At 39.5% G+C, this 18282-nt stretch overlaps 2 protein-coding genes across 2 annotated transcripts in view; one reads left to right on the top strand and one right to left on the bottom strand.

Moving 5' to 3' along the window:
- Nucleotides 1–844: 844 nt before the first annotated feature.
- On the top strand, nt 845–14832 carry LOC123510021 (serine/threonine-protein kinase PRP4 homolog). The gene is given in 18 exon segments (XM_045264716.1): nt 845–958; nt 1770–1937; nt 2556–2820; nt 2931–3101; nt 3793–4040; nt 7710–7932; nt 8102–8352; nt 8499–8545; nt 8548–8669; nt 9223–9323; nt 9681–10202; nt 11062–11178; nt 11734–11887; nt 12184–12321; nt 12629–12743; nt 12869–12975; nt 13153–13284; nt 13559–14832. Coding segments are annotated over 18 exon segments (3090 nt in total). The 5' UTR covers nt 845–953; the 3' UTR covers nt 13763–14832.
- Nucleotides 14833–17248: 2416 nt separating this feature from the next.
- LOC123510022 (uncharacterized protein PFD1115c-like) overlaps nt 17249–18282 on the bottom strand; it is a 40403-nt gene continuing 39369 nt past the window's right edge. The window contains exon 3 of the mRNA XM_045264717.1: nt 17249–18282. This exon is cut by the window's right edge and continues 1025 nt beyond it. The gene's annotated coding sequence lies outside the window, so the exon portion shown is untranslated.

The following is an 18282-nucleotide window of genomic DNA, read 5'->3' as shown; positions in this document are numbered from 1 at the left end:
TAGATAGATAGATACACACACACACACACACACACACACACACACACACACACACATGTCCAAAAACAGTGTCCTGACAAAGATATCTACAAACTACTTTTCTCGTCTCAAACCAAAATACAGTGACACGGTGTCTTTCAAAGTTTCGAGTAACTATCAATATCGACACTGAATAATTCGTTTTACCCACGCATATCTACTAAGAAAATTCGTAGTTTTCTTAAGGAGTTTTTTTGTACTGATACTCCATCTGGCAACACTACCGTAGTAAGGAGGGCGAGATATTACGCAATGTTTATTAGTGACAGTAGGCACTTCCTACTGTATGGTGGTACAGCTGTTTGAGATTCAATTTATTCAATCTTATTATTGTTTGGTTTAGTTTTGAAGTGATGCTTACTACAATTTGTCGCCATTGTACATTCTTAGTGGGTTTATTTGTCTTCTGGTAACCAGTATCTATGTATGTGCTATAAAAATTATACTACAAATTGTTTTCAATCATTTTGCTGGAATTCCAAAAAAATGATATAATCTTAATGGAAGTTTTGTGGCATTTTCTACAACGTTTCCTTATCAAAATAACATAAGTAATGAGTATTAAGATATTTTCTTAAAAATCTAAATATTGTGTTAGTAAATTTACATGATAATGTTTAATAAATAACTTACTAGCTAATAGCTTGACAAGTTGACAGCACTTATTGCTGCAGGTAAAAATAATAATGTATTAAATTAAATGGCCTTACAAAAATATAAATGATAACGGTAGCATAATTGTCCATACTGAATAAGTGATATATAGATTGAAGGATAAAACACTTCATAATACCAAAATAACCTTACAAGTGATATGGCCTGCACGCCGTCCTTCAGCACGCCAGTGTTGGTGTAGTAAGCGCCCGCCATAACCTTACCGAGCTGTTTCTGCTTCGCTTCTTATTTCCACCATTATGAAGTAAGTCCTGTCTTTCTGCACCATTTCTCCATACGTACATGACAAAGTGGTGGAAAACTACCCCAGGAAATTCAAAATAGGCAGTGAAATAGGAGAATGACAGGGAAATAAGGAAGTGAGGCTGAGATTCGCCCCCAAGAATAATTGTTGACAAATGGACGTGATGTAGTTTTATTTTTCCTGTTTATTGGGACCATGTGGTGGGGTGTACTGGGTGTTTCTTGGGGCGTGTCACTGGTGTGTCCGCGTGACGCGAGCACACCAGTGACCAGAGGGCATACAGGTGCTAAGGTAAAGGGAGAGGGAGAGGTAGGTGTGTCGTGATATTTGTACTCGTGGCAAGACAATGCAGGGGAGGTTAGGGTGAGTAAGGAGCTGAGAGTGAGTAATGGGCTATTAGGGGGAGTAAGGGGGTATTGAGGTGAATAAGAGGGTATTAGGCTGAGTAAGGGAGTATTAAGGTGAGTCAGGTATTAGGCTGAGAAAGGGACTGTTAGGGTGAGTAAGGGACTTTTAGGATGAGTAAGGGAGTATTTGGGTGTGTAAGGGACTGTTAGGGTTGAGTAATAGAGTATTTGGGATAAATAAGGGATTGTTAGTGTGAGTAAGGGACTAAGGGTGAGTGATTGGTATGGTGAGTAAGGGTGACAGAGTAATTATTGTGTCTTTTGTTTCCTTTGTTTTTCTTTTCAGTCTAGATTGACACTTTTCTTTTCTTTTCCTTTTTTTCTTTTTTTACACATTTATTATTTTTCTAAACAGTAGAAAATTATGGTGTAGATGACAGACTAACTTAGACCTTCACCTTCAGCTCCGAGGAACTCAGTCTGTCCAGCTTGTCAGGAGAGGAGACCAAGGCAGCGGGAGAGGAAGGTCTGCGGTTGCGTTCAAGGGACCACCGACACAAACACAAGAAGAAGCACAAGAGACACTCACACAAACACAAGCATCGCCACAAGTCCTCCTCCAGGAAAGAACGGTAAGAATGTGTGCAGGTTTTTATCACTGAGGGAAGGATCAGTTTTCTTTTTTTTATGCATGAGAGGAAATCTGGCTAAAGGTGACAAAAATTATTAAACAAAAAGGTCTACTTAGATGCCAGTTCACAAGCAGGTGTGAGAGAGTTAGCCAAAAGAATGGGATATAAATGTCTTGAAACCTCCCTCTTAAATTATATTATATTATATATAATATAATATATTATATATATATATATATATATATATATATATATATATATATATATATATATATATATATATATATATAATAGGATCCTTTTTCTTTGTGTGATCAAGTTAAGTTATGTGGGATGAGTAGATTCATTTTCATCTGTCATTCTTTCTTAGTTGTATTCCTTTCTTAGTTCTTGTAAAGAGAGTCTGTAATCAGAATTTTTTAAAAGTGATGTCTATTTACATACCAGTTTGCTACTACAACAAAATTACCCATTAAAAACATAAAACTATGTATCAATCATCTTTAATTTTCCTTCTATCTTATATATTAAATGTATTCTCCCTCATGTGTGATATGTATGATTGAAGGAAGAATAGTGATAACTAGTACCACTATACTAACACTATGGCACTTTCAGAAGACACAAGAAGCACCGGTGCAAACACAGACAGAAAGACTCAGAGAGTGACAGCGAGGAATCAGAGGATGAGGAGCTTCAGCTTATTGACGACCTACTGGAGTCTACCCTTAAGCCGGGAAAACCTGCCCCAGCCAACACTGACGCCCCCGCCCAAGTCAAGGAGCGGGGCAGGGATGTGGAAATCCTTCGGGCTGCAGCAGGGAACGGCATTGTGGAGTCCATGAAAATTGTCGTTGATAATCGCAATGGAAGCAAGGAACAGGTACTGGGATCTTATTTCTTTATTTCTTATGGTATTTGCTCTCTTATATATTTTTCAATGACAATGTAAGTAATTCACACTGACAAGAGCCTGCACCACCCACTCCACAGCCAGTGACAGTGTCCAGCAGTGAGGAGGAGGTGGGGAGCATGGAGATTGGAGTGAGCAATGACGAGAACTCCCGGGAAATGACAAGGCGGGCCGAGGAATTCTGTCTCGACTCCTCAGATTTCCTGCACATTGATGAGGATCTTAACTTGGAGGAACTTATGAAGCAGAAGGTCAGTAGATGTCTCATGCATTACCACTGTGGCTTACCTTTTTTTCCACTGTCCTCATAAAGTGCTCGTATCCAAAGGTGCTTCTATCTTAGTTCAGTTATCACGACAGTCCAGGCAGGCCAGATGTTGCTTATGTTTTGGTTGTCATCCTATCCTTAACCCTTTCTCAACTATGACACATTTTCATATTTATTCTCTTTACTATTTGATGATTTTATATTGCTTCAGAAACTTATGTGAGAGTTGAAATAGTGAAGACTCTAGCTATTAATCTTCTAACCTCTATAGACCCTTCCAAATATGAATAGAATGATTTAATTATACCCAAAACCCTTGTTGAAAACGCATCCCAGTACTTAAGAGGTTAAAGATAATATGTCCTGTCACTGCACGTTGAGAGATATTCAACAAAACTCGGTAATTTTTGGTTCTTCTCTTGGTTGGTTGTGTTGATAAAATTTCCATGGTCAGTAATTTTTTATTGACACTCATTCATTATTACTATTATTCCAAGACATAACAGGACAGTGATAGAGTATGCTTTAATGTATAGTAGAGATATGTTATTTTTGCCAGTCACTATTATAACCATTAATCCAAGCCTTAATGAAACCATTATAAAACATCTAATCTATAGTGAACAACTAGCGCTGGAGTTAATCACCTTCCTGTCCTGCCAATCCTCCACCAGGCAGCTCTCCAGGCACGTCTTGGGGCATACATGAGTGACGTGGAGGAGGATGAGACGGTCCCCGCACCAGCAACAATAGAGGCTGTGCAGGACGTCCCCCTCCCTACCCAGAAGCCTCCTCCACCTGCTGTAGAGAAGAAGCCAGCGCAGGAGGTGGTCACAATCGAGGACTCAGATGATGCGGAACCCAAGCGTAAAGACCGCAAGAAGGAGAGGGAATCCAGACCCAAGAAACGGAAGCGAAGCAGGTATCTCAAGCCTCTGATCCCTCCTGAGCACTTTTTTTCTTTTTGTGCCTATCTGTTTTTTTCCCATTCTCTCTCTCTCTCTCTCTGTCATTCTGTCACTCAGTCATGCAGGCTTTTCTGAAACTGGTAACAAAGTGGAGAATTGGGCTTTTTAAAGTACAGATTGACTTAAGCAAAATATAAAGCATAGGATTTTGTTTAGGGCAGTGCTATATTTGTTAAGAGAATGTTAAATTTCAATGCGACAGCCACTGCTTGGTTGACAGTGAACCATGGTGCTGTCGAGGCTTGTCTTTAAGTTGGTAAAACAGAATGATTTTTTTTGCCTTAGTTTGTAGTTTTGAGCCTTACTTTCAAGGAGGCTGCATCTTGATTGGGCCAAGCAAGGGTGGTGGAGATTTTACTCATCATTTTTATTTGCTTACTTTAAGACTTGAGAAGGTCGCTGCTACATACATGGACCTTACAAACCAAAACAAAACAAATTATAAGTCATCCTACCTACCTCCTTTACTATTACTACTACTACCACTACTACTACAACTACCACTACCCCTTAAAGCGCCTCGGTAAATGACATGTGTTTGAGCGTTCTAGCAAGACTCCCTTCCTTGGTGGCTGTGCTGCGGTTGGTGTTGGTGGTGGTGGTGGTGGTGGCGCTGGGTGGGCGGAGTGTCCTTCTGCTGGTTGACCGTAAAGTATTGCAACCAGGTACTGAGTATATTCTGCTGCTGCCCCAGTGTGTGTGTGTGTGTGTGTGTGTGTGCGTGCATGCATGTAAGAGAGAGAGAGAGAGAGAGAGAGAGAGAGAGAGAGAGAGAGAGAGAGAGAGAGGGTGCATGTGTGTGTGTGTGTGTATATGAGAGAGAGAGAGAGAGAGAGAGAGAGAGAGAGAGAGAGAGAGAGAGAGAGAGAGAGTGTGAGTGTGTGTGTGTATGTGAGAGAGAGAGAGAGAGAGAGAGAGAGAGAGAGAGAGAGAGAGAGTGGGAGGGAGGGCATTGAGTGCATGTGTGAAAGATTTAACAATAAATAATGGGGTATAAGTGTGTGTGTTAGAGAGAGAGAGAGAGAGAGAGAGAGAGGGTGTATGTATGTGTGTATGTGTGTGTGTGTGTGTGGGTGTGTGTATATGTTTGTGTGCGCCTTTGACTTTATATCCTTTGTAGATGGATAGTATTAAAGCCAGTGCTGTTTATGATAACTTGGAGTAGGTTAGGCCCTTTAGGCAGGATGTGTTGCTGTTTTCATGTTTCCCTACTGTTGGTAAAATCAGGCTGACCTTCACACTTTCATATTCCATGTCATTTATTTAATAGTGATGAGGGTGTGACAATTTTTCAAGTCTAAATTTCGTGAACATAGAAAAGTCTTGAGTACACACCCCTCAGCCCTTGAGTTCCAGTTTTCATTCATTTATTCATTCAGTTTACTCTCAAGTGTGCCTCATTCATACTAAACCTGTAGGATAAAGAGGAACAGGTCTGAGAGGCCCCTGTTTTCATGTTAGCAAAGGCCATAGCATAGTGTTAATATAGTAACTAGGTAGTCATGTCATGGCTAAAAAAAGCAAGTATAGGTTAAATCCCAACACCTTGCCAAATGTCATTAATTACTGGCTGCGGGCTTCACTGTTTACAGGCTTAGTGTGGAGCTGAACCCACACCAGCTCTGCCCTGTCAACAGAGGCGTAAGTACCCGGGCAAAGGGTAGTGGCTTATTATGACGGTGGTAACGACTTCTCTGGTGCCTGTCCACCATGGGAGAGCAAGGAAACAAACCATTAGTGTTCTTCATATCATGACCCTCCCCTCACCCCAGCTCCCCATGTCCCTCCCAATCCCCTCGCTGACTTCTAGGAAAATTTATGAAGGGGATTGTTTCTCTGGTGTTTCCCCAATGTGTCCTATAAGAAAATGTAACAAAATTGGATTAATTTAGAGGTGCATTCCTAGATTTGGAAATTCTAAAGTGAAGAATAATTGTGAGAATCAATTTATACTTGAATCAGGAACTTCCTTATTAAGAATTGACTGTTTCCCTTGTTGCAATGACTAGAACAATGCCAACGCTAAGCTAATGGGTGTGGAGGTCTACAGCATCCAGAGTCGGACCCTATCTTGTCACTTGTCACCCACCACGGTAGCCACAAACAGTCACGTTCACTCCAGAGCTTCTCACAACATTACCCATCCACGCATGTTTACCCTCAACACATCTTTTTCTCCATGACCTAACACAGCTAGTGATGCTTTTTCTAAATGATTTTTGATGTGTGTGTGTGTGTGTGTGTCTGTGTGTGTGCGCATATCAGTACTTTTCCCTCAGTATCCCAGACCAGGCAATACTGCAGACAGCACCTGGTGGCTGCATCTGTGCACTGATTGCTCTGTGTTGGGATGCACTTGTCATTTTCAAGATGTAGGAATGTCAGTGTCTGTAGACTTTCAATTATGTGAACCTTGTGCTTGAAAGATGAATAAGTTGTGGCTACAAACACTATAAAGCAATGTAGGTTATAACAGAGGGACCATGAGGGATCAAACACTTCAGGAATAATGCAGTAGGTAAAAACATTTTGATTGTTCCAGTAGAGTGGATCAGAGTTTCAAATTGTTTCTCATTGATGCCTTACTACTTCAAGAGATGAATGGAGGCATAGGAGTAGTGCAGGTGGTGTGTGGGAAGTCAAAGGCTCACTGGTCTGTGGTAGCCCAGTGAAGGTCTCCTGGGCTGGGGCAGCTGTGGGTCATTTGAGATTTTTTGTTACTGCAGATTCATTGTTCTCTTGTGAGTTGCCAGTTTCAGAAATTGTCCTGTATTGTTTTCATTTGTCAATTAACTTTAGATAGTTTTGTGATTTCAAATCTTAAGTTTTCTTTTCTATCAAATTATTAAAGACCAGTTGTGTTTTGTAGTGCAGTGAAGAAATATTGAAGTCTTTGTGTTGCTGGCTTGTAGATACTTCTTGAAATTATCAAGAATTTACAGTAAGTAATGCAAAAGAAACAATATTGTACTGCATTTTAGGTCTTTGGTGATACATTGAATACAACATTGATACAACACCAAATATTCTTTGTCTATTACATGTACAGTATTCCCAAGTAGTGGTGACACAAAGTCCAATTGAATGTCATGTTGGTGATTGATGTAAAGTGCTTTGTATTGAGGCACTCCAGGAGGGAAGGGCTGGGGATGTGATGGCTGGCAGTAGCTGTTAGGTGTTGCTCTTGTCCGAGTGTGTACAGTATGACAGCATTACTTGGGGCAGCTGTACTCTTAATAGTAGTAGTACCTAAATTTGATTCTGCTATTTCAGCAGAGCTTATTTCACACAAAAGCTTCAATCATTTTATCTGAAAAGTATGATATGCAAAAAATAGGTAACATAGAACTTGATAATCTCATGAAGTATTTGCTTGGTAGTAAGAAGCAGTATACATGCAATATGCATACAGAAAGATGTCAGGGAATCATGTAGACTATTTTGCCTTGGGAACAGAAAGAGTCCCTATGTTCATCAGTAATGGCAAAGATATTTTTCCTGCCCAAATTAATGAACTAACGTTTTGTTGCAGGTTAGCAGATGACTTCCACTTTAACCTGATCTCTCTGTTGTGTTCCTCATACTCAAGGCGAACTTTGTTTTTCCCAAATTCCTTCCTTTAGATCCAGAGGGGAGGCTGAGGAGAAGGAGAAGAAGGTGCGGAGGGAGAGAGACAGACGTGACAGGGAACGGAGAGAGGAGGGGAGCTCAAGGAGGGATCATCGGAGAGACAGAGAGAAGGGCCCAGGTCACAACAGGTCAAGGTCATTGGTGGATGAACAGAAGGAGAGGAGCCGGGAGAAGAGCAGGGAGAGGAAGGAGAAGGAACGGCAGATGAGGGAAAAGGTAATGCTTGTCCTGAATCACATGGAAATATTGTTGTGTTTATCTATTAGTCTCTTAACAGGATATAGTCAGTCTTGTTATGCTTTGTTTTTTTAGATTAAACTACAAAATAAACACATTATTAGAAGTGTTTTTTTTTTATGCACATCAACATTTTTCCCATCCACAGCTACAGAAGGAACAGGAGAAAAGGGAGAGGGAGTGGCAGGAGCGAGAGGAGCGGAGGAAAAGGGAGTGGGAGAAGAGGATGGAGGAGAGGAAGGAGAGGGAGAGGCTACGAGAGGAGAGGCTCAAAGACAGACCAGATAGCAGGGACAAGGAGAGGGACCGGCGGCGGGACGACAGCCACCGGGACAGAGACAGGGACAGGGACAGGGATCGCGACAGAGACCGAGACAGAGATCGGGACAGAGACAAGAAGTAAGTGCGGAGATTGAATATACTTTAGACTCATCTTGCACTTCCTAACTCTTATATTCTGCCTTATAGCATAACCCTGAGTATTACAAGTGTGTCTTAAAGTAACTAGTTAACCAGAACTCACACTGGCCGGATCTTCCTCACAGTCGCAACAGAGAAATTGACCGGGAGAGAGAGAGGCAGAAGGAGCTGATCTTGGAAAGGCCAAGGAGTCGTCTTCTGATTCTAATGAAGAGGATATTGACTTCGATGAGGAGGAGGAAGAGGAGGAGCAGAAGATTGAGCGTATGAGGAGACAGAGGGAACAGCTGTACAAGGTGAGTCTGGCATTTCTCTGGTAAACTCTGGAACTCCATACCTGCTTCTGTATTTCCATCTTCCTATGATCTGAACTCACCTAAGAGGGAGATTTCAAGACATCCCGTCCTTTTTTGGCTAACTCAAACCTGCATGGGAACTGACATCTAAGTAGGTCTTTTTGTTTATTCGTTTTTGTTGCTCTTGACCAGATTTACCTTCGTGCATAAAGAACAGATAAATAAATAAAATGTAGAAATGGTGTGTGAAGGAAGACATGAGAAAGGTGAATGTCTGGGAAGAGATCACCTGTGACTACAAACACTGGTTAAGACTCATCAGCTGTTCAGTCCTGCATAAGAAAATAAGGACATTGGACAAGACTAAGATTTTGATTAGCTTTTGATATTAATATTTGGGAATTTCTCATATAATTTTTTTTATTTATTTATTTTTTTTCATTTTATTTGTAAATTTTTTTTACCTATATGAAGCAAAGAAATGTGTGCTTATGAAAACATCCAGTGCATCAACAAAGAAAAGTTTGATTGACCAATTTTTATAACTCCTCAGAAACTTGGTCTGGAAAAGGACTCATCCCAGGTCACTCCAGCCAGCAGTGCTGTCCCCTCGGCCACCAACACACCCAGGGACTCCCCAGCACCACCCTCCAGGTACTCAGCCACTCCTTATCCTGTACTGTCACCAATTGAAGTAAACGTCATCTATAAAACATACCAACATCCTAGTAAAGGAGGATTGGTGTGTGTGCAAGGTGTCACTATCTCTTATGCAGCATTAATCCTTTCTGTGCTCTTTGCCATTTAGTTCTGTCATCACAAGCCACTCAAAGACATTTCATTTTTCCCTATAGTCTCTTCTAAATAAGGCTACAATTTGACTCAGTGCTTTTTTCATTTCTTGGTTCTTGTTATAAGTTTCTTCAATCCTTTTCATGCTGTGTTATTGGATATTACAGTGAAAGTATTAGGCAAATATTGACACTAATTGCATCACTGTCCTCCTCCCAGACCCCCATCACAGGCCAGATCGATTGCTGATGCCCCTGCCATCTCCACCCCTGCCATGTCAAGATCAGGCTCTCCAAGATCCCAGTCACGGTCATCCAGCAGAAGCAGCAGCAGCAGCAGAGAGCAGGAAGACCAGGAGGATGAGGAGAATGAGAGGAAAGAAGATGCAGCAGCAGGCTCTGGCAGTACTAGTAATAGCATTGAAAACAGCAGGAATGATAACAGCGAAGAGGATAAGGAGAACCAGAAGCAGCAGGAAAATAACAGCGCTACAGCAGATACAAAAGACAACAGCAATGATAAGAATGCAGCAGAGAATATGGAAGAAGAAAATGAAGAGAACCATGCAGAGAAGGACTTGAACAAGAAGGACATGTTCTCTGATATGTTTGGGGAGAACTTTGCTGTGGACAAGCTTGGGGACATCCACCAGGGCACCTCGGAGAACCCCAACTTGACAGACAACTGGGACGATGCTGAGGGTTATTACAGAGTCAGGATCGGCGAGGTGCTGGACACAAGGTAGGTCAGGCACTTACAAACCTAACCTAATGAGATAACCTAACATAACCTTAAACTAAACCAACCTAACCTAACCTAAATCTAACTCTAATTCTAACTTAACTTAACCTAAATCTAACTCTAGTTCTAACCTAACCTAACCTAACTTGACCTAATCTAAAGACACTCAGACACTGGGCAGGTCATTGTTGTTGTGGCATTGTTTTACTTCAAGGAAATTTATGGTGCAATACATAGACATTATTTGATTGGGTGTTTATGACTAGTGATTAAGTTATGGTGGTGAATTAATGGCAGATTAATCCCAAGAAGTATGAGTTTTTGTTTTGCCAACTGACTGCCTTGTGTAGGTTAAGTGGTTCTCTGCTATTTATTTATTTATTTATTTTTGCTCGTGTTTTCTGCTTATTGGTGTACACACATGAAAATTGTAAGGTTAAATATCTTAGGTACACTTCATCTCCTTATATTTATTGTCCTAATTTTTACAGCACTTTTTTATTTTAGTTTTACATTATTTTTAGTCCATCCTTACTTCATTGCCTTGTGTAGGTTAAGTGGTTCTCTGCTTGTGTTTTCTGCTTATTGGTGTACACACTTATGAAAATTGTAAGGTTAAATATCTTAGGTACACTTCATCTCCTTATATTTATTGTCCTAATTTTTACAGCACTTTTTTATTTTAGTTTTACATTATTTTTAGTCCATCCTTACTTCATTGCCTTCTCAAATTTCTACTTGCCGTCACATACCTTAAATATTATAGCAGGAAAACTTTCAAGTCAATCTGTGTGACATGCTAAGAACTGAACCTCTGTAATGGTCTGTGTCACTCACCACTACACTGTCCCTCCCTCAGGTACACTGTCTATGGGTACACAGGGCAGGGAGTGTTCAGTAACGTGGTGCGGGCGAGGGATGCAGCGAGGGGAAGCCTGGACGTGGCCATCAAGATCATCAGGAACAATGAGGTCATGTGAGTATCTGTACCATGTATACTTCTCTCAAATGAATAGATGAAGACATAACAGACACAAAAGCAAGGGAAAAAATAGATGGCAAATAGTTTGACTAATAGAAACATATATAGTACATGAAATAAATTTGTATATACACACAGACACACACATGCACAACATATATATTGTCCTTAGAGTAGATGAAGATTGCTTAGTGTTTATATTAACTTACTGGAATGAAATCATGGAGTCTATAAACAACAGGAAAGAAGTTACAAATAAAGAATACCTTATGCAATTTCTAGTTAGTACAATGTTTGGAGATGGCTGTACAATAAGATAAAGATGTTTCAGAGTGGTTAGTAATCAAGGGAAGATGTGTTAAATAAAGTTGAAAGGATTAGTTCTTATTTGTTGTGTGCATTTTGACGGTATCAAAATAAGTATAGTGTGAAGTCTTGCCTCTATGTTCCAGCTTTTTTTTTTTTTTTTTTATCATGTATGTTTAATGAATTGCATGGAGTCACAGTGTATTTTCTGCCTCCTCATATCAACTTTCCATTCATCCACAGGCATAAGACAGGCAAGAAGGAACTCAACATACTTAAGACTCTGAATGACGCTGACCCAGATGACAAGTACCACTGTCTTCGTCTCTTCCGACACTTTTTCCACAAGAACCACTTATGCATGGTGTTTGAGCCCCTGTCTATGTCGCTGAGAGAGGTGGGTGTCTCACTGCATTCTGTTTGCCATGCACTATGACTGTCACTCATGCTGCAGTTGTGAAGGGAATGGTCGAAAGACAAGCTCATATTCTCAAACATTTTACATCCTTAACACATCTTTTTTAAGGTTTAGTGGTAGTTATTTTGGTTTCAAAGGATGTTTTTGTATTATTGTGTAATTTATTGAGTCATTGTCACTTGAAAAAATAACCACATGAACTCAATTAGCATTTAAAAATGGACATTACCCATCTTGTATTCTCACTCCTGTTCTTGCTTTTGTCTCCACACCAGGTGCTGAAGAAGTATGGAAAGGATGTGGGTCTGCATGTGAAGGCTGTGCGCTCCTACACCCACCAGCTGTTCTGTGCCCTCAAGCTGCTGCGCAAGTGTAACATCCTACATGCTGACGTCAAACCCGACAATATTCTGGTCTGTGGCTTGTCTTGCTGTCAAGAAGATTATAAAACTCACTTACTTGTGATAGTCTAGTAAAATACTATGCCGTTTTGGAATATCATGGTGATGTTGAGAAAATTAATGGGGTGGACTGAATTAACTGTGAGTTGTCCTAATTAAAGACTGAGGCCTTGAACTTGTGTCTAATTTGTAACTAATTTTGTCAAAATAGTGACTGAAGCATGAGTGAATTTAGGTTGACTTTGTCCTATCATCACAATATTTATTCCTGCATAATTATCACTGCATTTGTATTCATTTGTGCTTTTCATCTTTTCAGGTCAATGAGAAGAAACTTGTGCTGAAACTATGTGATTTTGGTTCTGCTTCTAAGGTCACTGAGAATGAGATCACACCTTACTTGGTTGCCAGATTTTACAGAGCACCTGAGATTAGTAAGTTCAGTCTGTTACTCTTACTGGAACATTGTATTACCCTTATTTTAGTGATGAAACTACTCATTGTGATTTTTTTCTTATATTTCTTATGTAGTTATCATTAATCGATTACTTCTCTGCAGTTCTTGGCATGACGTACGACTTCGGGATTGACTTGTGGTCTGCTGCTTGCACCATCTATGAGCTGTACACTGGCAAGATCATGTTTCCAGGGAAGACAAACAATCAGGTGAGATTATATGGGATATGAATTCCAGAATGTAAAGATGCTAATGGGTTGATTTTGCCAAAGTTAGGTTGAGAAAGATGGGGTATACCTAAAGTGATGTAAACTATTTAAAGTAGAATTCTTGATTCATGGAACATAATTTGCATATGAAATGTAATTGTGTGACTTGCTTGACAGATGCTGAAGTTGTTCATGGACTTGAAGGGTAAAATGCCAAACAAGGTCATCAGGAAAGGAGCCTTCAAGGACCAGCACTTTGACCCGGCGTGTAACTTCCTCTACCGGGATGTTGACAAAGTCACTGAGAGGGTAAGTCTGCCAACAGTGCAGGAATGTCTAGAGTACAAATATGGAAGAATTCTATAATATTATAAAGGAAAGATCATGTAATATTTTAAGGAGCATCATAGAAACACTAATCTATGAGGCAGTTGTGAGAGTAAATGTTTGGTGGATTGAACCCTAAGAGGACACTCATACTGACACATCCAATACATTATTAGTCAGACAAGAGTGACCACAAAGGCCCAAATGGACTACCCTACCACCACAGTAACATTAACATCCTTCATTTACTTGGCAGGAGAAGATTGTGGTCATGGCTACAATCAACCCCACACGAAACCTTCAACATGAGATGCTGGGAGACGGAAACCTGCCCGAAGATCACGCCCGCAAGGTGACCCAGCTGAAGGATCTCCTGGAGCGCTGCCTCATGCTGGACCCCATCAAGCGTGCCACCATTGACAACTGCCTCATGCACTCCTTCATCCGGGAGAAGATGTAACCCCAAGTCAAAGGAACAGAGTAACATGATTTTATTTATGCAACACAATCACAGGGCAAGGTCTGACAAGTGTCTCATGCACCCTTTGGTCCGAGATCTGTGTCTTGAGTCAAGGGGACTAAGGGTCATACTTATGTGGATTTCTTGTTGTCACAGAGTGGAAAAGTCATACCTTGGGGAGTTGATCTGCTCTTCTCATACCCTTTTAGTGTTTTTTTTTGCATTTTTTTTTTGTCCTAAGCCACCACCAGAGGGCACCTACTCACTCATGTCAGTCACCATCTGGCCACAAACATGTCATCAACTCACTGCACACACAGATTGAAGGTATAGTCAATGTGAATGCACTAAGTGTAACTACCTCCGCCAGTTAGACACAGCTTGGCTCTGACCGGAACGCTGAACCATCCTGAAACGTATAATTTTGACGGCAGGTGAAGTTTGTAATTTGTGGTGTGTGGTTTGTGTAAGATGAGGAAGAGGTAGACCTTTGTGTTCTTTGTGTGTTTGTGCTGTGTGGAAGAATGAGGGTAAATATGTGTGTTTGCAAATATTTATAATCTGTGCAGTTGGATGCATGTCAAAGTGTGCATTTATATGTAATTGATGTGAGGAGGGAATAGTGCATTAATTTTTGTATACAGTGATATGCTCACAAAAACGTTAACAATCAGATGCTGGTTAGTGTCTTCAAAGGTTTTACCAAATGACAGGGATATGTGTGGATTCATCTTTGTGTGTGTGTACGTGTGTGAGGGAAGGAAGGGAGGCCATGTGTGTTGGAGGAATCCCCAGTCTAACTTTTTTTTTTCTTTTTTTAATGTGAATGGGGATATAAATACAGTGGCAATTTTATATTTACCTCCAGTGTTGTGAGTCACCACTTGCCACTCTGATGCAAAGTGGCTCCCTTCTTGCATCAATTATTACACTAAGTCGTGGAGTGTCTCCCTAAAATTCAGACTCATGGAGTTTGTAGGGGAATAAATTCTTTAATTTTGTAATAAGTTTCATTGGAGACACAGTACTGTTGATATATTGTAAAATAAAAAAAAGCAAATTGTTCACCATCTAGACGTTTTACTTAATCATAGTATTCCTGATTTGTTAATCTGGTAATACTGTAGTGGTAGTAGTAGTAGCAGAAGCAGTAGCAGTAGAAGCCATGAGTAGATGGAATGACACCTTAACCATGATGGGAATGAAAATAAAAAAGAGACAGTTAATCAAACTAGTCGAATCAAGCAGGGAAGTATTCACACTGAAAACATCAAATTAAAGCTGACTCGTGAATTTAGTTACCTGCGAGTTCTCTTGGGTGAAGAGGAGCAAACCCTTTAATGTCAGTGGATTGCACGAGTTTGGCACACCAAGACCAGGACATTCCAACAAAGACCCAAATTATTACGAGCAATTTAAAGATCAAGTACTTGTCTGTGGGTCTGAAATATGGACACTAACAAGAACTTATTTTGAAGATATTTGTGCTAAAGATTATTAAAGAGAACAAAGTGAGATGCAATGGACATGATTAAAAGGTTGGAAAACCCACTTGAAGACGATGGATACAAGTAGTGCCTGTTAAGAGAAAAAAAATAAACACAGCAATGTCAGGATATAGTAGTAGGCTAGTAACTGAGAAAGAAAAAAAAATATATATATATATTATATATATATATATATATATATATATATATATATATATATATATATATATATATATATATATATATATATATATATATATATATATATATAGTTATTCGTCTTAAGCAAAATGTTTGTTATTTTGTGGCTTTAATAGTATCGATGCATATAACTATGTATGTCTGAGAGGATTGATTGGTAGGTAGAATGAACATTTGAGTTAAACGAAATAACCAAGTTGGTATCAAATAAGATATGCCAAGAAATAGAACCTTCTTTATAATATATCAAAACCTGAAAGTGTCATCAAATTACTATTCAGGAATACAAAATACTCAAATGGCCCAAAAAATATTGAATCTGTAAAATTTAGGCATCACGTGGGGAGAACTCAGCCGTGACAGACCGTCGGCTGCTTGTCAAGTTGTCAGCCGTTGAGTCAGAATGAGTGTCGTAATATCAGTGTTGATTGTTCCATTTATTCCTGATGAAACAAGATCTTGACACAGGAGCTTGCAGGATGACCAGGATGTGCCATAAACTCCGATGTGCAGCTAAGAAATGTGAGTACAGAGTTTGTCAGAGAAGATTCGTATTGTGGTCTTCATGTAAACAAACGCTCATGTAAGATTGATAAGATTAAGGAATAGGAGTTACAAATTAATTACTTCTTGCTGCTATTCTTGACTCATTACTCTCCGTGACGCATGCACAGTGGTGAATCATGAAGAGCGATAATATGTATGTTTGGTGTGCTCGTCGCATCATTACCTATCAGACTGAGGTGACGTCAGTGTGATAGTAATGTTGTTAGTTTATATTCATCATTCTAAGCGCAGTGGCAATGTGAACAGTACATTTTATGCATTTATATGTTTACATGTGTGTGTTTCGTACTTGTGTCTGATATGGCAGTGTTAGAAATCTCTACATCTGATGTGTGCTTATGTATGAAGCCTACGTAATACCAGTACAGTTAATTTCAGTTCAGTAATAGGTGTGAAATATTTTGTTGGCGTCGTCTCTTACTAAAGGCTGGTTGCTCTAGTATTATCATTTTTTTCCCTCTAATTTGTTTTCCAGATGGTCTTGATGTATTTTATTTTTGTGTGTGTATGTAAATCTATTTCTCTGTTGACTTTTGGCTGCATTTCTTGCCTATAAAGCCTTCATCTGCGTCGTGGCAAACAAAACAACGTAATACCATTTGCCACGTGGTATTTCTATGTCGCCGTCTGCAGTGTGGCCAGTTTCTTTGCCTTCTTACACTTAACAACAGCTTACTTGTCTCCTTGCTGCATTTAAACTAATACTCTGTTCTTAAGATGACCTTTTATTTGGTGTTCTTACTGGTGGGCTTCCCCGTTCCCATCCAGACGCATCATGTGCCGGGGGGTCGCGGGAACTGGGAAGCCTCACCGGTGACTAGCCAGACCAAGTAAATATTTATGCATTGGGGATAGATAATACAACTCCCAAGGCTGCTGCTGCTGCTGTGTGTGTGTGTGTGTGTGTGTGGCGGGTAGGTTCCCACGTTTTGTAGACTTACCTTGTCTCCTTGTTACGTCTGTGCATTGAGCTTTATTTATTTGTTTATTCATTTATCTATTGTTGTTATTGCAGTGAATCATCATCATCATCATCGTATTTTTTTTCTTTTCTTTCTCCTCTTTCTAATTCCTGTTCTTGTTCTTCATCTGATTAATGGTGGTAGTATTTATTCAACCATCTATTTATTTATTGATTTTACTTATTTTCTTCTGCTGTCATGATATTTACAGCCTTTCTTGGTATCATTATCCCTTCACCAGCCACGCATGGTGCATAACAAACACTTCACCTATTGCAGCTTTATTATACAGTTACATCAAGTACAAATGACGTGGTGCCTGTTGCAAAAAGATTATCGTACACTCATATACAGTACGGGAGACATCGTACCTATTGCATCACTATTATTATACAGTCTGACTCAAGCTTCTATCACGCCTATATCATTGGCACTACAACAATAAAACGGGAAGGTATAACACAAGTACAATGCCTATTACGATCTCTCTCTCTCTCTCTCTCTCTCTCTCTCTCTCTCTCTCTCTCTCTCTCTCTCTCTACCGCAGATTGACTCATAATAACGTTTATGGATGGATCATAAGTGTTTAATGAGTTCCTGCAGTTGGTAATGATTGTGAATAGAGGGAAAGATGAAGGAATATGAAAAAAAGAAGAAGGGAAAGGAGCGAAGTGATTCAGAGGATGAGGAATAAACGATTAATTGATAAAAAGAAGAAACGAAAGATAATTGAGTTAACTGTTTAGATAAATGAAAAAAAAATCCAATTTAAACAAAAAAATATGATGGAGATCTTTTACAGCTTGTGGTTTTGAGTGTTTGAAAAAATAAATAAAAGAAAAGGGGAAATAAACATCAACTTCAAGGATAGAAAGAAAACGGAACGAAACGGAAAACGGGATACAGGTTTCTTAGATTATTTATTTTTAGACTATTGTTATTACTGCATTTTCTTTGTTGTTATTGTTTTTTTCGTGTCCAATAACGAGGCGCTAAGTGGAATTAAAAGAAAATGTATGATCATGTGTGGTATACGATGACGTGTGTGTGGTGGAATGGTGGTGGTTGTCAGCTAAGCCTATTTATGCCTTCCTAGTATACCTACCTATGTACAAGTGATTACAGGTGTGTTACAGGTGTGTTACCCTACTCAAAGGAACATAATACAAGGAGAAATGCTAGAAAATATGTGCATTAAATATTATGGAACTTAGAGTAATAATAATAATAATAATAATAATAATAATAATAATAATGTCAGTAACGAGTGATAATTTCAGAGACACATTTCAATCATAATAAA

Source organism: Portunus trituberculatus, chromosome 28 (assembly GCF_017591435.1).
Source record: "Portunus trituberculatus isolate SZX2019 chromosome 28, ASM1759143v1, whole genome shotgun sequence".
NCBI classification, from domain to species: Eukaryota; Metazoa; Arthropoda; class Malacostraca; order Decapoda; family Portunidae; genus Portunus; species Portunus trituberculatus.
Note: the sequence above shows the minus strand (reverse complement) of the source record. Positions and strands in the feature narration are given on the sequence as shown.